Genomic DNA, 20,309 nt, shown 5'->3' on the forward strand with positions numbered 1-20,309 from the left:
CAGAACAGGCAGATCGACGAAGTACACTGCTGAGGGGAGCAGCGGGCGGGTCAGGAGAGGTCTGCCACGCCATGTGGGTCACCTCCGGGGCGGGGATCAAACTGGCACTGAGGTGGCTGCAGCCAGCTTGCAGTGCTGCGCTCTAACACATTGCGCCACCAGGGAGGGCCGGAAACCTGTTCTTAAGAAAGAATCCAGCGGTGGATAAGACGGAGAGGTGACCCCGAGTTATCTGTCATACCCAGAAAGGCTGTACAGGGGCTCGCCTAGGTGACGAGGCTGGTGACGCGGCTATGGTGATGTCCGTCCCCTGCTGCTCTCAAAACAGAGAGAAACCAGCACATATGCAGTTAACACCATCTACTTCCCTCCCTCCCTTGCAGCTGGGGTGGCCATGTGATACTGCGACCACCCCACTCTCTCCCACTAAGTTGCAGCTACTTGCATCTACAGACAGCCAAATCGCACACATCCAACCGGCTCATTCTTGAATAAAGCGCCTCCCTTTGGTACTGGTAGCGAGCTCTCCAGTGAGTCATTGGGAGAAAGTTGGAAATCAAAGCACTTAACACAGGTGAACATAAACAACTATTCTATATTTAGAATGTCACAGAGGGCTGTACCTCAATTTTAGATGCTATTCTGGAAACATCGAGAGGTGGGTTATTGTTCGTCTCCCTTTACTCTATAAAAAGAAGCCTTTAAGAAGTGCTGCACCAAGTTCCGCAGCCAGACAAATAAGGCAAATGGGTTATCTGCCTCCACAGATTTGGCCACAGGTTTCTGATAAAAAAGTAATTGATGCCAAGATACAAAACAGATTTGAAATTCTAGTTGTAGATGGTTAGTATTAGCATAATTCAGGCTTCCCCTGATATACAAAAGGTTCCCTGTGAAACCTTTCATAAGTCAAAATGGCAAAAAATGGAGAAGCAGTTCATTTATATGGAAAAGTTTGAGTGTTTTCAGACCCTACCAAATAAACACACAAAACCTAAAATAACACTCACCTATAGTAAAAGTAGCAATGGGGTGATAAAGCAGCTCCCGGGGAGCGAGTGGGGGCCCCTCGCCGCCCCGGGCACCCCACCTCTAGGACCCTGCTGCCCAATGACACAAACTCTGTGTCTTTGATTTTCACCTTTTCTCAGAAAAGCAAATGTCTTCTTCAGATTTCTTTCAGTTAGCGAATACAAAGTAAACCAAAATGGCCTAAGGAGGTTAGCTGAATAAATCTGCTTTAGTTTGACAATGTTCAAACTAATATTGTTCAGTTCAAAGATTACAGTGATGCATAGAAGCAACACAATTGAAAGGAGACAGGCCCAACAGGAAAAAGCCATTCCCACCATGAGCCTCACAGCGTAAGAAGTGCCAGCGTTAATAATGATCAGTCCTCCTCTGGGGACAGCCAGGGCACTCCTCAAATATTAGTTCGCAAACAGCATCAGGAATATCACTGGGACTCCTCGCAAAACACTGAGGGACATCACAGCCATCACAGGAAAGCATTTTGTCAACGTTCTCAGTTACGAGGACACCTGAATGAATCTGGCTTCAGAGGGCCCTCGGTGAGCCAGACCTGCAGTTCTCCACGGGCCAAGGGCCCCTCAGAGGGGACTCCCTCCTGCTACCAGGGCCCCTGGGCCCCAACACTGCTCCCCTCTCCCTCTTTCAACAACATCACTTTAATTTTCAACTTTCAAATTAGATAAAATGGAAGCAGCATTTCTGGATCTAGGCCAGGCTGATAGCTTTCCACACTGGTGCTCTGGAGAAATCACCATGTTTCATCACAGGGAACTCTGCATCTTAAAGACTGTCAGCAAAGAAAGCTCTAAATTGGGAGTCTTCCCAACCATGGGAAATGTCACAAAGATGATGCAGCAGCTCTAAACTGACATGGGCGATGAACGTTGCATTTTCATGGTAATTGTGCTTTTTGTGTCTTGACGAGGATGAGAGCATATGTGTGCGTGTGTGTGTGTGGCGTGTGGCCTGTATGCATGTGTGTGCGGTGGGTATGTCTGTGTTGCATATGGGGTTCCCTGTGGCCAGTATGGAAAGCTGAGACTTGGCTACTGTGCTGGTTTGAAATGCTTTGAAACACGCCACCCTCTCCACGATAAGCTGGGGCTCAAGCTGCACTTGCACTGGCTGCCCCTGGTCCCCACGAAGCCCCCTGGGAGAAGCCAGGCCCATTTGGTCTAGAAAGCACTTTCACAACGTTAGAGAGGATGGCCTGGCCTGGGGCAAGTTCTGTCCTGAGCAGAGTCTGACTCCGGTTTCTTCAGCTGAGGTTTCTGCTCAGACTACATTCAACCCCGCACTCAAGAGAAACAGCTGGTCACACGTAGTTTTTGTTCGCAGAACAATGTAGTCTTGAAAAGAAGCACCGCACAGGTAATGCCCTTCCCTGGGTTCACGGCAGGAATCAGAAGAGCAGAGTGGAGGGAGGAGATGCGGCGGGGAAGTGGGCCAGGGAGAAGGAAGCGGCAGCCAAAGGGTGGGCGGGCCTGGCTGGGCCCGGGGGTCCTGGGGTACTCACCGTGGTCGTGGGCGAACACCAGCATCTCCAGCCCCACCAGCATCTGGGCCACCTCGTCATAGCGGCCGCAGTGTTCTCCGGCTCCGTGGGACACAAAGACCAGGGCCCTGCGCGGACAAGAGAGGAGCCTGGTCAGGGAGGCCGCGCACCCGGGGGCTGCAGCCTGAGCAGCCTGGCTTTGGGGCATCTCCAGGACGCGAGGACCCTGTCTGCGGCCAAAGATGGCAGTAGAGTGAAAGGGGTGTGCTGTCACGATGCTGGACTCCGGCCACACAGAATGCAGCCTGAATCTCAGGCAAAGCAGCCAGCCCCCGAGCGCCGATTCTCCCCTGGAAACCTCAACAGTAACAGCTGCCACCAGGAGACGAGGCGGCTGTGAGGGTCCCAGGCGGGGTGGGGCCCGTGGCAGCTCCTTCATGGCCGCTCAGGCCGAAGCCAGTCAGGGCCACCGCCTGGCTGAGGGGCAGGCTTGACTGGCTTTGGGCCTCTGCAGACAGGAGGAGCCTTTTCACGTTCCCGCTGGCCTGGGGCCATCCAGGCTGGGAAGCGAGGGTGGCCCAGCAGGCTGGCCACAGCCAAGGACGAGCCAACCCACAGAGGAGAGCGGCGCCCAGGGACACCGAGGCCCAGTGGTGTCCTGTGTGAGCCCTGAACCCCCACCATGGGGTCACTGTGCCTCTGTCACCAGCTGGAGGATCCTAACTGCCACACGGCGCTTGCACTTTATTCTCCTCCTCCCTCTCCGTCAGGCACACTCCCTGCTCCTTTGCGAGTTTAGTCCAGGAGGCTCTGTGAGGTCTCTGCTCCCGCTGCTGCAGCAGGGAGAACAGCGAGCCAGCCCACTGACCGGACCTGCTGGAGGGCAGGCAAAGACTTCTTGCTCCTGAGTTCTGAACTCAAGAAGCACTGTGCAGGCAGTTTGGACGAATGGATGAGTGGGTGGATGAGGAAGGTGGAGCGTTTTTAAACTAAACAGCTCTATTTTGCAGCCAGGATCCACGCAGAGAGAAGCCTCAGGAGCTGGAAGCAGAATGCAGCCTGGTGTCCAGGCACCCTGGACACTTCACTGAGTCGTGGCCACTCTGACACAAAGGGAGCCACGGCTCACCCCAGTTTCTCCCTGGTCAGAGTCAGACCCTGGGCAGGGGGCTATGAAGAGAATCTGAGGCATCGAGATTCTTACACCTCCAAACGTCAAGACTTGTATTCTTGGCGTAAGGCCCACAGTGGTGGGGGGCGGGGGCCCTCAGGTCAGCAGTGACCGCTTGAGCCACACCCACCCAACTTGTGCCAATAATGATGCTGAGGAGGAGGAAGAGGAGAACACAGTTGCTATTTTACTAAGCATTATGTCTGTGTTAGCTCTTGTTAACTCCCCATGCAAGATTTCTTTTTCGTTTTTTTAAAGATTTAATTTTTATGCACACAGAACTGGGGTAGAAGCCAGTGGTGCAGGGGCGGTGAGAGGATTCACCAGACAGAGTGGGGAGCAGAACAAGCAGACTGACTGAAGTATCCTGCTGAGGAGAGCAGCGGGCGGGCCAGGAGAGGTCTGCCGTGCCCTGTGGGTCACCTCCAGGGCAGGTGGGGATCGAACTCGCACTGAAGCGGCTGCGGGCAGCCTGCAGTGCTGCGTCCTTACCACCAGGGAGGGCCCCCATGTAAGATTTCCAATCCTGATCATTACTGTGAGTGTATGTTATTTACAGACACAAATGAAATTCAGAGAAGTAAACTGCCAGTCACGCGGTGAGCTGACAAGACATAGGTAAGAGCACACCACTGCCTGCTTTCAGGTCTCCGAGGGGCTGCCCCGGGCTCAGGACACCAGCCATCCTGTGCCTGGACAGTTGCTCTGGCCACGTCCCTGGCTCCGCTCCCTTCCTCAGGATGCTCTTCAGTAAAAGCACCCAGTTCTCCCCAACCCAGGTCTTCGGCTGTGCCACCCCTCTCGAGTGGGCTATCCCAGATCTCTCATGGCGGCCCGTCGCACTCAGGCCATTCTGACCCGCGCTGGCCTCGCTCCGCGTCAGTCACAGCTCTGTGGCTTGCGCGGGGCCCTTGCTACACGCCAGCTTGCTGCTGCTGTCCTTACTCGCTGGCTGGTTCAGTTCCTGGCTCTCTCTTCCGCTCTGAAGTCAGCTCAAGCGGCCGGGAGCCCTGTCCACCTTACTGCCGGAAGGACCCCAGAGTACCGCACAGTCAAGTGGCAGTGAGTGAGGACCAGCGAGTACGTGTTGAGCAAATAACCCCCTGGTTGGAAACCCCGTGTGCCCTTACAGTGCCTCTCTGTCAGGCTGTGTCAGGGCAGAACTGCGCCAGTTTGTTTCGATAGACTACTATTTTATTCTCTGATCAGTGTACGAAGAACTAGCTCTGGCCTCATTTTCCAAATCACCACTGGCATCTATCCTCCAGCCCTTTCCCTAAAAACCCCAGAGAAACCCTTCCCACCCTCTTCAGGGCTCCAGGGAATGCCCGGAGTCCCCTGTCGACTTCAGTTTGGACAAATGACATCAGCCCACCTGACACATCTGGGACTCCCCTGGAACTCCCCTGGAACTCCCCTAGTCACTGGGAGGGTGGCTGGAACCTCTAAATATCTCCCCATCTGCAAAAGAGGTTGAGTTTCCAGAAGGAGCAGCTCAGGCACTTTAACGCCCCTTGGGAGCAAGGCAGCTGCCCTGTGCATGAGGCTGTTAGTTACGCAGGCGGACAGTGACCCAGCCTCACGGCCTGCGGCCGGCTGCTCACTGTGGTCAGCGAGTCTGGGCTGAGGAGGACTGAACGACCCCGAGACCTGAGCTCCTGAGACCCCACTGCAGTCCCCCAAGTTTAGAGCTCAGATTCGGCAGGGATCTTGCCAGGCCTGGGGTTTCCACTGCTTTGCCCCAGTGGGCTGTCGGGGCACCCTCCCCCTCCCTTGCCCGGCCTTCCCCTCCGTCCCCACACACCTGCCTCAGGAGAGGCCACCACCTGCATATGTCCCACCTGCACTCCAAACTGGGCCGCGGAGTCCCGAGCTCTCCGCCCCGCAGTCCGCACCCCCTACCTTGTTGTCAGGGGCGCCTGGCCCCCTATTCTGAGCTGTGTGTGTTCCTGCTCACACACTGACAGCCTATGGCAGAGGCGGCGGCTCAGGAGCCAGCACACGTGTGGTGTGGAAGTGCCACGAACACAGACTGGGGTGCACAGGTGCCTCGTCTGGACAGCAGAGCGGCCAGGGAGGCCCAGGCTGGATGCTGAGGACAGAGGTCAAGGGGAGACGAGTGGAGTCACGGGGGAGCTGCCTGGGCACAGGTCTGCTCAGGGCAACACAGGGGCGCCTGTCCCAGGCACAGGAGGTTCCCGCATCTGGAATCTGCGTGGAGGAGGGGGCCTCGGAGCGGCCAGGAGCCGAGGAAGCCGGAGCTCGCAGGCCTGGGAGCTGGGGGTTTCTTGGTCCAGATGAGGGTGCCAGCAGGGCAGTGACCTGGTATGACTTTTGAAGAGCACCAGGCTGCTGTGGACAGTGGAGCGGGGAGATGGGGAGACATCTGTCAAGGAGCCTGCACAGCCAGGCCCTTAGCTGGTGCAAGGAAAGTAGCTCCTTCCTTCCCTCCCTGCCCCCCTGCCCTCCTGCCTCCCTGGCAGTCTGCAACCTCGACAAAGAACAGCAGCAGAAAATTAGCAGGGCCATTTGTGCAGACAAGGCAATACCCACAGCAGCAAAAATTAGGTTGCAGAAGAGGCTGGCGAAGATCTTTTTCCTGGAACTTCTTTAAAGGCTGCAGCCAGTCGGGGGCCAGTCGTTCGGGGAGAAGACACTGCCTAGCGGAGGGGGAGGCCCAGCCTCAGGAGCAGATGGCCTGCCTGGCATCCAGCCTGGGAGGTGGGGCAGCTCCCAGGGAAGCATATGCAGCTCTTGAGATGAACAAGCCATGGAACTTCTCAGAATGTATAAACCAAAACCGGTTTATCCGTGCCGTCAGATGAAGTGGAATTTCCCTCCCATCGAAAGAAAGTGTTTTCTCTTTTCTTATTCATGATGCAAGAGACTAACCTCTCTGGGTCTCAGTTTGCTCACCTGCGGTAAAGTGGGGGCAACTCGCACACCCCTTGAATCATGAGGTGAGTGGCAACGCATGCATGGAAGGCTCTGGTCTCGCCTGGCCTCAAGACAGTGCCCTGTAACTGCCCACCGTGAAGCCATTTTCTCTGGCACAGACAGTCCACTCACTGCAGTCCGGAGGCCCGAGCTGACGCTTCAGTGCCCCCAGAGCAGGCTCCTGGGTCTCCACAGGTCTCAGCTTTTTACCTGTGCAATGGAAATACTGAACCTCTGCGCCAGGGCTCTGCTGACGGGATCTGCTGCCCCAGGGCGAGGCCTCTGCCTTGCGGCCGTGGCTCTGCCTTGCTCACTGCCCTTCACTTCCCCTCCCTCGTGCATGGGCCAGCAGCCACAGCGCCTTGAGAGACAGAGAGCAGCGGCGGACGGGAGGAATCTCCATGCCAAAGCTCCCACCTGTTTCCTGCGGAAGCTTGGACTTGGCAGGCCCTGCCTGCACATCTGTAGAGTGGGGTCCGCCCCCACTCCCAACACACACACAGGCCCTGGGGAGAATGAATGGGCATTTAGCATGGCCTGGCACCGGGCAGAACAGATTAGCCTCCTTCCTGCCTGCTCTTTTCTGAGCATTGCCCAGAAGGGAAGGACTGAAAGCCCAGCTGAAGAAACGGCCTGCTCTCTCTACTAGGAAAAGTGCAAAAGAGGGTATGTTGGGGGAAACAAGCGGGCGGAGGGCCACCATGGCATTCCTACTACGCGGCCGCAATTCAGTGGCGAGCTGGGGTCACCTGGCCCAGAGAGGGGAAGGACGCTAGCCCCCCTGACCCTTGTAGCATCCTCAAATAAAGGGGTGGGAGGGCGCCTGCCGGCCTCTTCTCGGGCGGCACCTGCAGCCAGCCGTGCTGATTTCCAAGGCGGCCCCCTCAGGCCGCTGGCTGGCTGGCTTCACCGTCCACACCCAAACTCCCGCTGCCGAATCGAGGGCTTTAGCAATTCACCGGGCACATCAGTCTTCGGGCCTATGGGGGCGGTGAGACTGAGCCGGCCCTTTACCCGTAACTCAAGGGGGAGCAAGATGAGCTTCTTGGGCCCCAGACCGAACTGTCTGCGCTGCTCTTCCAGAGCTCCAGGAGGACCGTGAGTGCCCCTCTCTCTGGCTGGGCTCCCACAGCTCCAATAGCTTGCGGCGGGGATGAAAATAGAACAAAACCCGTGCAGGGGTCTAAAATTTCAAGGAGGGAACTAGAAATAGATTCTCATTTGTAAAACAGATCAATAATGCCTATCTCTCGGGGTCTTTGTGAAGACCGATTGAGAGAATTTATGGAAAATAACCCAGCAGGATGCTTGGTGCCAAGTCAGGCCTTACGTAACTGCCAGTGCTAACAGCTGATGTTGGCTTTGGTCAGACGCTGGCCTAAGTGTGTTATGCTTACCTCGCTCGACCCTCGCAACAACCGCAGGAAGTGGGTGCTGCTGTACCCCACGTTTTACACGTGAGAAAAGCCAGTTCGGCTCTTCAGGCTGCATTCTGAAGCACCGTGTGATAAATACAAGAGGGCGACACCATGCCATCGGGTCACGGGGCACGGTCAGGTGGTGCCCAGAGCCCTCTGGCCCTGGCTAGCTTGCCCCTCGGGCCCCTGCCCTACCATCTCTTCCTCCCACTCATCGAAGGGAGACTTGTAGGCCCCCACCCTGCCCTCTCTGCCATCACCGTGGTGTGGCACAGGTCTGCTCTCCTCTACGAGCTCTGAAGTCTTTCCCAGCTCTAGACTGAGTTAGCTGCTTCCTCCTGGGGCCTGTAACCTGCTGTCCACATGTCCTTTACACAGCACTCATCCCAACCCAGCATAAGTAGGCTATGCATTTGTTGAGCAAGAGAAACTAGGGTCCTGTCCCTAGTGGCCAGCATTGCCTCTAGCCCAAAGTGCTGTCTGGCTGGATAAAGTGACTGAGAAGCTATAGAAAGCAAGGGGAGCATTCCTGAACACCTACGGGTCCCTCCAGCCACCTCTCCAGCTATTTCTCCCTATGAACGCCCTTCTCATGCACAGCTGGGAAGCCCTTCCTTGTCCGAAATTGACACAAAGGCTTCAATCAACAGGTCAGACTGTCCTGGGCCCAAAGGCAGAGGGCATGAGGACAGGAGAGTAAGGGGGTAGGGAGGTGGCCTGGTGGGATCGAGGGGGCTAGCAGCAGACGGCGTGAGACAGACAGAGGTCAGCGGAGAAGGGAAGAAGAACCAGACTGCAGAGGCCCCAGACACAGAAAAAGATCTGTTGATTCAACCCTCGGGGACATTAGAGGACGATGTCACAGGCGGAGGGGCCAGAAAAGACTCAGGAGCACCGTGGGAATCAGACCAGTCAGCTGTGAAACCCGACCCTATCTTAGTTGCTGATTTTTTTTTTAAAGATTTATTTATGCATACAGAACTGGGGTACAGGCCAGAGGTGCAGGGGTGGTGAGAGGAGTCACCAGACAGAGTAGGGAACAGAACAGGCAGATCGATGAGGTACGCTGCTGAGGGGAGCAGTGGGCGGGTCAGGAGAGGTCTGCCGCGCCCTGTGGTCACCTCTGGGGCAGGAGGGGGGGATCGAACTCATGCGCAAGTCGCTTTAGCTTCTCAGTGCTGTGCTTTAACCCGCTGCGCCCCCAGGGAGGGCCCTGTTTTTTTTTTTTTTTTTAAGGCAGATCTTCACGAGGATAAAACAAAATTACAGTAAGTTTGTGCGACTACAGAGAAAGCTTCTGCCACTTTCTTTCATTTGATACCTCTTTTAAAATGTGTATGAGCCAAAAGCCACAATAGTTTTGTACTCAGTGTACTTTACCTCAAGTGCCACTGCCTGACTCCAAACTGTGTATGTGTTATCATCACCAAGAACAACACAAGACCTGGGCTAGGCCAGGGAAAGAAGACATTCCATAAACCGTTAAACGCAGATAACCGCCCCGCCCTACGGGCCTGAGAGCAACTGGCCGGTGGGCGAGCGCCCTTCTGGTCTGGAGTCCTGGGTCTGCCCCTCACTGGCCGAAGCCCGTGGGCAAGAGACTCAAATTCACGTGACTCAGCTCCTCAACGGTGAGAGAGGCCCCGATTCGAGTGAGAGCCGCCTCCCAGTGTGTGAGGCGCGACTCAGAAGGCTGAGCCCAGGACCCAGCAGGGAGAGAGTGCTCCACCCTGGCCATCTTGTCAGCATAATCTCATGCTGCTGTTACACGCTGTCTTACAAATTGGCGATGTCACACATTTGACCCAACTCACACGCACGCCAAGCCTGGAGGGAGGAGAACTTGACCTGAGGACCCTCTTTCCTATCCAGCTCACTCAGCTGCTCCTCATGGACCATTCTGCCCGTGGCAACCTCGCAGGAGAGGGAAGTGGGGGAGGAGGAGCTCTTGCGCCCTGAAGGGGTGATGGGTTGTGAATGGCTTCCGGTGGGAAGGTCTCCACAGAGGACGTCAGTCACCCCCAGATCGGCTGAGCTAGAGTCAGTCATTGGTTTAGTCTTTCTCTCATGCACCCATGACTTACTAGGCTTACTATGTGTCAAGTCATCTAAGGCTCCTGTGATAACCCCCCGCACTCCACTCCGCGCCCCCGGCCCCCACTCAGTGCCTGGCCTAGGCCAACGCCCCTCGGTGCCCACACTTGTCTGCCTGCCACTTCCTCCAGACCCCACTCTAGATGTCTGGACTCCTCCCACACATACCCCCTCTCCCCCCGCTGCAGAGTGAAGAATGACTCCACCTGCTCTGATGTGTCCTAGCGTTTTGGGGGCCACAGTAGGGTGAAGACCTTGGCCCCACCCTTCTCTCCTCACCCCTGTTGGGGAGCACTGTTGGGTCCCCGAAGTGCATGCCCGGGGTGTGCTCAGCTGAGCACCTGGTGAGGCAGTCTTCCTCTTCCTGTTGCTAGAGGACATCGCCCCCCCGCTCCTCCCCATACCAAAATGCTGAGACAAAAGACACAATAAAAGCGAGACCACAGTTTCAGTCCTGAATCCTTCAAGGTCTGAGCTTCAGCTCTTAGTACAAACTTACTTCCAGCACGTTTGAAAGATCAGAAGCCTAAGAGTCTGAAAGTTTATCCGGTATAAGCCACCTGCCTGGGCACTGGATTTCCAGCCCCGCCCTTCCTCTCTGGGAGCCTCCAATTTGAGAGCCCCAGAAGACTCTGCAGCCCCCAGGGTAACCAGCCCAACCACAGCTCAGATGTCAGGTCCTGACCCGCCCACCCTTTGCACTAGGTTAATTCTATGCTTATGTCAGAAGTGCCTCTGAGTCTCTGATTTCTGCCCCCGGTTGAGGTATTATTTATTGAGCTAGGTGCTTTACAGATGTTCTCCTGCTGAATAAAGTCCCAGCTTCCTCCCAAGGCCAGCAACAGGACACTCCAATGCAGGAATGGGTCAACAATGACAGGGACTCTCCAGACCAGCAGTTTCTCTTATCTTTTATGGACTTTTTTATGCTGCCAGTGGCTCCATCTGCTCTTGCTATGACCCCAGTGGGAAGCAAGAGAGGGGGTACCGCTCTCATGAAGTGCACCATATCCCCGCTGACCACTTTGTCTCTCTCCTCCCCCACCTCCACGCCCCCAGGGATTTAGAGCGATGGATGTGACTTTAAGAGAAGTGTGTTTAATCAACACTGTGTCTCTATCTCACAGACCATCACACAGCAGAAAACATGACTATGGTGTGCAAACCCGCATCTGTAAGACCTGATAGAAAGGGAATAGGCAAAACGCGGAGTCGCAGAAAGGAGCAAACTTTAAAATTCAACTCTTGGAACCTCTCTCGTGGAGCAAGGGGTTAAAGCGTAGCACTGTGAAGCGATCTGCAATCACTGCAGCAAGAGTTCAATCCCCAGCCAGGAGCTGATCCACATGGCGCAGCTGACCTCTCCTGTCTCTTCCACTGCCTCTTAGTGTATTTCAGTAGATTTACCTGTTCTGGTCCCCACTCTGTCTCTGATGAATCCTCTCACACCTCTGGCCTGTTCCCCAATTCTTGTATGCATAAATAAATAAATATTAAAAATAAAATTCAGCTTTTGCTGGGTTTGGACTCCACCTTTGGTGTTTGAAAAAGTCACTCAGAGCCTTGAAGACTAAAGGTGCTCGCAAAATGTCCCCCACGGCACCTACTGCTAGCACACAGCTTCCTTTCCTTATGTGCGTCTGAGGGTTCCAGACAGACAGTTGTCTGAGCGCATGCGGCCAGGCTTGCTTTCTGGAAGACTGCTCCACACACTTATGTGGCAGGTCACTTCCTGCTTCTCCTCTCTGTGCCCAACACTGAGCAGGCCCAATCCCTCCCTCCAGGGAGTCACAACCTGAAACATTTTCACTTGGGAGTGATGATGACGACTGTCAGCCTACCTCGTCTCCAGCAGCCCTCTCTCTGCCCTGGCTTCCAGCCACATGGAACCTGTCCCAGCTCAACCACACTAACTCCGGTGGCTCCCGCCAGAAAAATAAAGCAATTTGAGAGGAGCCAGGAGCCGGGTGGGGTGACACCACTCCACTGCTGCTCGGCAGGCCCTGCAGCCATGGCAGCCACACTCAGGTCTCAGCCTGCAACCCGCCTGTGCCCACAGAGTTGCAGGGAAGAACCTGGCTCGGCAAACTTGCACAGCCAGTGCAAACCCCATTTGGCTGTGAAAACCCCATTTAGCTTAACTCCTAATAAACTAAGGTTCTTAAAGCATTGGAAAAACAGAATGTGTGTACAGGTCATAAATATTCTTTTATGTTAAAGACAATATAACGGCATATTTTTAGCACCTCTGTATGCCCAGAGTTGAGCCAAGCACTCCATGCGCACAATCTTACTTCGCTGATTGGAACAGTTCTAAGCCACGCAGCATCTTCTTAGACATCTATTTTACTCCTGCTTCCTGAGTGCCTGCTCTTGTTTTACAGATGTTGAGTCTCCTCAGATCGTGTGGGAAGTTCTGGAAAGTTTCTAGACACCACCTTGTAGGCTTTTTCTAGGCATCCTCGGAAGACACCCCTTCTCTGAATTTGGTGATTTTTTCATCTTTCACTCATCCTTGCCGAAGAAAGCCAGGATGTGCTCCATATTAGAAATCAAAGAGGTGATAGTGAGGGTTCCTGCCCTGAATCTTGCAGTCCAGATGAAGAAAAAGTTTGGAACTACTTTAAGTAGCTACTAAGAATTACACTGAGGAGGAGTAATTAATGTTCCTGGTGAATATATGAAGCGAAAAAAGCTTGCCACCAAATCTCCACATATATAGTATTTTTAAAATGCACACGCCCACACACATAATTTATGGATGTTTGAAGTAGGAATATGGGTCATTCTGAAAAATGGAAAAATACAGACAAGCATAGAGAAAAATAAACTCTATCCATGATCACAACACCCAGTGATAACTCTATGGATGCTATGTATACTTCCTTCCAGGTTCTTCCCCTCCATATATAAAAAATTTACTTGTGATTATTTCATTGTGATTATAATTTACAATTCAAAATCACAATAATATGGTGGATGGCCTATTTTGATTCTGTTTTTGATACTTTAACCTTGATACTTTGAAATCTTCCCAAGAACATTTTCCCACAGGAAGATAGAGTTGTAAGAGTGAATGGAGAGAACAGCTGAGAAATTCTCAGCGCAAGGCACAGTATTGGGAGGTAGCTAGGAAATGATAGTATGACCCACATGTAGCACTTGGGCCACTATCTCCTATTCTAGACACACAGCAGACATGACTAATCGATTGTGGAAAACTCCAGGAAGCCTCTGAGCCTTTTTCAGCACCATACTCTAGAAAGCTACATATTCTATTCCTGCACTGGACTCTAGTTTTGAAAGGCTGGTTCTGAGTAAATTCACTTCCCAACTTTCCCTGAGGATGATAGATCACCACTGCTTGGAGTATCAACCCGCTTGCATCCAGTGGATCCACAGCTGGATCTTTCACACTTTACTTGGGCCTTCACTAAAAAAGCGCTGTGGAGCTAATGAGATCAGGTTGCCACAAATCGAGTCTGACTTCAAAACCTCTGGCCAGGGATCCAGCAGAGAGGAAACTTCCCTGCTGCACGGTTACTGACAGTATACAGAATTTACTCTGAGACTAGTCCATCTTGTTTGCTCGGCTATGAAAAGAAGGTTATCACACAAGCCTCAAAACAGCAACATCCAGAAGCCAATGCTGTCCCCTGATAAGTGTCACGAGATGCCTGGAGTCAGTCAGTCTTAGTAAAGCTCTCCCAGTACAAGGATAATTAAATTCCAAAGTGGACCTGCCCTGAAGTTATTCAGCTAGAAAATTACAAGCCACAGCAAAGATGTATTTCCATATAAATGTGCAAAAGCAAATCCAGCATCAACCAGCTTGAAACAGAGGGGGTTAGGCAGTCTGATGCATTTTAACACCTAATTTATCACACTGCTAACATCTCTCTTTGAGCACTTATCACCTTCTCCCCTGGGCCACTGGGATGCCTGCCTTATCTGGTCCGCTAAGCAGAGAGGTTCTGGAAGGCAACGCCTAACCCACTCTGCAGAGCCTCGTGGGAGCCTGCAATCAACTGACATGCCTACAGCCAGGGCTGGCAGCGTAGAGGCATGCAATGCCGCACTGTCACCAGGCACGAAGGATACAGGGGCACATGGTGTGCCACGCACACGCCTGTCACTGTGGGCTGTGTGACTGCAACATCAGCCCCACACCCCCACCCCACTATCAATGCCAGTCACGAAGGTCAACATTGCCACATCAGCAGGGCTTGTTTGTGTTATTTCTGAAATTATGAAACCATCCATGCAGGTTGAATAATCCTAATCAAGTAGAAACCTTGCAAAGAACATAACCAGCATTGCTGAAACACCTGTGTTCTTTCTCTTCCCACAAGACACCATGTGTCCTAAATCGTGTGACAGCCACTTCTTTGTGCTTTTCCATAGCTGAACTACCTATGTACATAGATAAACAATTATTTAAGTTTTGTCTGAGTTAAAGCTTTGATGTAAATAGACCTAATGGTTTTTCTGAGTTTTACTTCTGTCAGTCAATATGTTTTGGAGACACATTCACAAGGATATGTGTGACAGGCGTGCATTTTCACTCCTGTATAGCATTCCACTATAAGAAAATTCTGTAATGTATTTCTCCATTTTCCTGTGGTGGGACATTTGGATAGTTTCCAGCTTGGATATAAGTCACGCTGCTATGGACATTCTTGGTTATGTCTCCAGGTTCTCGCAGACAAAGTTGTCACTATATATACATATATATATATACACATACATATATATATACACACACACGTACATATATCGTGTTGGTGTCACATGAAGGCATAAGGATGTTCCACTTTACTGGGTGATAACAAATCATTTTTTGAACGGGCCAGACCAATTTACATGCCTACCTGTAACAGATGAGCAATCTTCTGCTCATATCTTCTCCAGCCTGACATGGGGATACCGGGCTTCAGATCTGTCCATCAAACGGTGTGAAATAACACCTCCTTGCAGTTCAGATTCCCAGTTCCCTGATCAGTGAGGAGGCTGAGCGCCTGCTGTACACCCTGAGCGCCTGGCCACCATGATGGCGTGTGCTCGGCAGTGCCGCTCTCTCCTCCTGCCTGGCCAGCTCCTGCTCACTCTGCAACACCCAGTTCAAATGGACCTGCTGGGTGACAGTCACACTTCCTCTCGGCTCCCACTCCCTGGTCTAGGTCATAGTGCTTGCTCACCCTGAGCTAGAATAACCTGTTTCCTTATTATTCTTGCCAGTAGACAACAGTTCCTTAAATTTTCCTGTTTGCATTTTGCTCGGAACAGTATCTGGGACACAGTGGCTGATAATTTGTTTGTTAATGGACTTCACCTAGTTTAGAGGAAAACTTCTTCCAGCACAGAGTAGCTTGGGTTTAGGTTAGAAAGACAATACGGATTTAGATTAAAAGGCAGTTCTAGGCTCCAGTCAGATTTCTGTGCCTCAGACTAGGGCCTGAGCCTCTTCCAGCCTTCAGCCTCTGCTTTGCCACGTGACTGTCAAGTGCCATTTAGCACACGGCTCCAGCCTCTCCTCTGGCCCGGGCCTGAACTCCCGGACTTACTCCCTCAGACAGGTTTCCCCGAGTCCTCACCTGTCTCCCATTTGTTCCCTTCAGCCTCTCTGTTACCAGCCCCAACCCTTATCACCCCAGACCTGGAAGAACACCATGGCCTCCGAGCCCGACACCCTGCCCCCAGCCTCTCCCACTCAACTCTGTGCTGACACAACCCAGCCTTCTACTGTACTGACAGCCAGAAGTCGCCACGGCTCTGCTCGTCCTCTGGCTCACTCGCAGTCCTGGCCTTTGCCGTCCTCTCCCTCCAGGAAGGGCTTCCCATCCGCTTCACCGCGACTAAAGTTTCCCACCCTCAGGTCTCAGCTCCAGGTAGGGCTGGCCTTCCTTCCCAAAGTGCTCCAGCTACTGGGGCCAATGACATGAGTGGCCAGGCTGTCCACAGTGAGTGCAGGTTACATGATGCAGCTAAGCTGGGAAGCACCCAAGATGGATCATAGGTCAAGCAGGCAGGAGCAGGCCAAAGTGTCAGGGGCTAAGAACTCGGGGAGCACCCACTTACCCAAAGGTAGGCTCCTCCTAGCAGCTCTGACACAGTAATCTTAGCCCCAAATTCACAGATGAAGAAACAGAGGTGCAAAGAGCTATTGTTTGCTAGTAACTAGGAGATCAGGCACTAGAATTCAAATCCCCTGAGCCTGAGGCTGTGCTCTGCCTACCTCAAGAACTCCAAGAGATCCAAGTGGCACTCTGTTCCACCTCTCTCCAGCACCATGATTTCCATGGTTACTTAGCCTCTCAGAACCTCCCCCGCTCCCTCAGGGTGTACAAGAAGGTGATCAGCCCAGAGCAGCATTTTACTGATAGCATGCATTCCCGAGATTATGACCTCAGGTCTGTTCTGAGAATGGGCCAGTAAATAAATGAGTGAGCAGGGAATGAAATCATGAATCCCCTTTTGACTCCTGCTTCATGGTCTATGTCTCATCTACCCACAAGTCACAGGGAGAGATGTTCAACCAGGCACCCCAAAGGCCCCAAACTGCTTGCCATGGAGTTGCCCACCAAAGAAAGCCTTAATAATGGTGGGGGTTCTAGGCGGACTATGCCTTTAAAGAGAAATCAAAGTGACCACGTAAAAACACTGCACACAGCACTGTCCCTACAGCGAACCAGCGCTAACATGCACGAGAGAAGAGATGGTCTTCAGGGCACTGTGAGCGGACTGCCCCTTCCATGGCAGACAGGCTGACAGGGAGAGCTCAGATTCTCCAGTCTAGGTGTGGCCACATGACTAATTTATGCCAACGGAATGAGAGTGGAAGGGAGGCATCAATTTCCACAACACCCACTGGAAAACAATTAGCCTGCCTGCCCTTCCTCTCGTGGTGTGAAACCCAGAAGTGGCAATGACCCAGTTGTGGCCACTGGGTGACAGTCGAAGGGGTGGGGTGGGCCCACAGGATGGGAGGAACCTTCTGAACACTGTGAGGGGCAATGGTCCCCCCAACACGCACTGGCCAGTCTGAGCTGCTAAGGACGAGAGAAGTATCTCCACATGAGTCATTAAACACTGGGGTGTATTTTTTTTTAATTTATTTATTTATTCATACAGAACTGGGGCAATGGTCCCCCCAACACGCACTGGCCAGTCTGAGCTGCTAAGGACGAGAGAAGTATCTCCACATGAGTCATTAAACACTGGGGTGTATTTTTTTTTAAATTTATTTATTTATTCATACAGAACTGGGGTACAGGCCAGAGATGCGGAGGGTGAGAGGATTCACCAGAGACAGAGTGGGGAACAGAACAGGCAGATCGACGAAGTACACTGCTGAGGGGAGCAGCGGGCGGGTCAGGAGAGGTCTGCCGCGCCATGTGGTCTCCTCCAGGGCAGGCGGGGATCGAACTCATGCGGAAGTGGCTTTAGCTTCTTAGTGCTGTACTTTAACCCGCTGCACCACCAGGGAGGGCCCTGGGGTATATTTTTATGATGCTTAGCCTATACATGAACAACTGCGGACTCAGTCCCCTTGCCTATGCAAGAGTAAGGGAGCCTGGGTTCAAAGCCAGACTCTTTTACTTCCTAATTTTGGAACTTGGGCAACTTGCTGAACTGATTTCTTCTCTAACCTGGAGATAACAATAGGACTGCGTTGTGACTGAATGACACGGAGCACATTCAACAAAACTGGCCATTGTTCACGTCTTATCAAAATGTTCTCCTGATGGTACAACCCCAGCCAAATCACCCTGCGTCCTTCATCCTGTGCAAAAGGAAGCAGCTTTTATGTCTGCGGTGTGGCCAGCTATTACCTTCCTGCCACACATCTAGCTTAATGCAAAGTCCCTAGCAAGTGTGGTAGTAAGAGCTGCAGAGTAAAGTTCTCATGCAGGAAACATTCTGGAATATTTCCCAAAACATCCTTTTCATATATGATGTAAGTTTCCCTTGGAGAAGACGGCGTTCCCTGTGACGGCCTTCTGCTCAACCTGTCATCAACCTGGTGCCCATCCAGCTCTCGGTCCTTTGTTTCGTTCAGCCACCAGGGAGTGGCTGGCCATTTAGGCTGGGCCAAGCCCGAGTCTAGCATCTGAGGGAAGCATCTGAATTAGATCAGGTCCCTGCCCTGGCAGAGTTTCCAGTCCAGTGCCAGAGTCAGAAAATTAGCAAATAAATGCAGGTCAGGTGGTGTTACGCACTATGGAGAAACAGGCTGGGAACAGAGGACATTCTGCTTTGTCCCATCCAATCGCTTCCTACATGGTATACACCGGAGACTCAGTTGGGTTCGCAAGAGCATTTAAGTCGAGTTCGTGCCTTACGGCTGCCAATAAAATGCCACAGTGACAAATGTGGAGGCCCCCGGGGTACTGAGCAGCCCGGCAGTCCCAGTGCCCAAAATGCAATAGGAGCAAAGTGACATCCTGCTTCCCTAATTAAGTTTAATTAGCCTCTCCCACATTTTCCCTTCCTCCTAGAGGTGCAGAAAACACGTCAGTTCCAGTGAAGTGAGATGGCTAATTGCCTTACATAAAGCAAGTTAGAAACTTATGTGGAAATGAATATTCCTCCAGCATCAGATGTCTCCTGCCTCAAAATAATTTCCTAGGCTTTGGGGGATACAACCTTCAGGAATGATTTATTTTTAATCACAAAGCAGCCTGACCAGGGAGAGGCCACGAGATTAAGACCCTTCATTAACATGGGTAATCTCTCCGAGGCCGCTGTGGTGGCCTGGGCCTTGCCGATTCTGAAAAGGTTCTCCAGTCAGAAGGGCCCTCAGAGGCCACGTCCGGATCAATACCGGGAACTGCCCTTCTGGGAAATCACTAATGGTCTGTGCAAGGCACATACATGGCGGGACTTTTAGGTTGGCCCATTAATGAAGCACTTCACAGCCGTGAAGTTTCCAGAAAAGGGGAGGCAAGAGGCCAGATCTTGGGGTGACTGACTCGGCGTCCGTGGGAAAGCCCCTGAGCTCTGTCTTCTAAGTCTGAGTCTATTATTTACTAAGAAGAAGAGGAGCTGCGTTTGCTCTCATTCCCGAGAGAGGGGTGCCCACCTCCAGGGCTGAGGACGTGAGGGGCGGGTGCTCTGGCCTTCAGCTGCTCCCCTGCAGCCTCCCAGATGCCAACCAGACCTGGCAGCAAACTCCACCCACGCAAGCGAGGTCTTCCCACTGGGGATGGCTGTGCTCTACTGACCGTCCATAGGAAAGAGGCCCCATTTGGTACAGGATGACCTCTGACTGGAAACAGAGCAGGAGGGGGAAACGGAGGGTTAGACCCCTGGTCTCTCGGAGCACTGGTATAAACCCTCAATGTTTACTAGCTGGCCTGATGAGCCCTGAGGTGCAGAACTCCCCCGTCCCCCGCACAGGCTCTCCACCCGTAGACCCCAAGTGGTGGGGGCTGACGGTGGGACCCTGCCGCGTACACCACATCGCGACCACTCCTGCGTCCGTCTCATTCCGTCACCGAGTTTGGGAGAGAAGGCTCAGCCAGGCGCCATCTGCCCTGAATACCTCTCCCTCGTGACCCCTGGTTGGTTCTTGGGGGCCGGAGAGAAGCCACAGGCGCAGCACCGAGAGCAAGCCCTCGCAGAGTGAAACTGAGCACGTGGCTTTGTTTGTTCCTGTCCTCACCTTCTGTTGATGGTATCTGATGCTGGTTTCCCATTTCCTGAGCTACTAATGTTTCCTCTTAAAATAGATTTAAAGTAAAGAGTAAGTGGAGTGAAAAGAAAGCCATGAAGAAATATTAAATTCTAACAGCTGTAGTGAAAATCACACAGGTGAACAAAGCGGGTGGGGAACACGTGGGAACAGGGCCTGGGGAGGTTCCCTTGTGATGTGCGGTCAGAGCTCCGCTGGTGGGAGCCAGGGCGGGGCTCACCAAGCCCCTCTGGCAGAGCCAACTGCTCCTTGTGGCCCTGGGGAAACATCTGAAGGCTCACTCAAGAGTAGACGTGAAGGAGCAAACCACGGAACAGAAATAACCTAACGAGAGGGGATCGGTTAGGTGAGCCTCCAAAGTGGCCTCAGAGGGGGGCTGAGGAGCCAGGAAGCACTGTCCGAGAGGCAAGCTGAGTACAGGCAGCACAGCACCCCGCCCGGCCCCTCTGTCCTGGGCTGGCGAGGCCT

General features: G+C 52.9%; 1 protein-coding gene across 2 annotated transcripts in view; it reads right to left on the reverse strand.

Annotated features, from left to right (window-relative positions):
• MGLL (monoglyceride lipase) overlaps positions 1–20,309 on the reverse strand; it is a 95,510-nt gene that overhangs the window by 59,708 nt on the left and 15,493 nt on the right. For both annotated transcript variants that reach the window (XM_012732152.1, XM_004692322.2), the window contains exon 3: positions 2,549–2,655. In XM_012732152.1, the coding sequence (XP_012587606.1) occupies positions 2,549–2,655 (107 nt within the window). The remainder of the gene's footprint in view (positions 1–2,548; positions 2,656–20,309) is intronic.

The sequence above is a fragment of the Condylura cristata genome, unplaced genomic scaffold, assembly GCF_000260355.1.
Source record: "Condylura cristata isolate star-nosed mole 26May11 unplaced genomic scaffold, ConCri1.0 scaffold00033, whole genome shotgun sequence".
In the NCBI taxonomy this organism is placed as follows: Eukaryota; Metazoa; Chordata; class Mammalia; order Eulipotyphla; family Talpidae; genus Condylura; species Condylura cristata.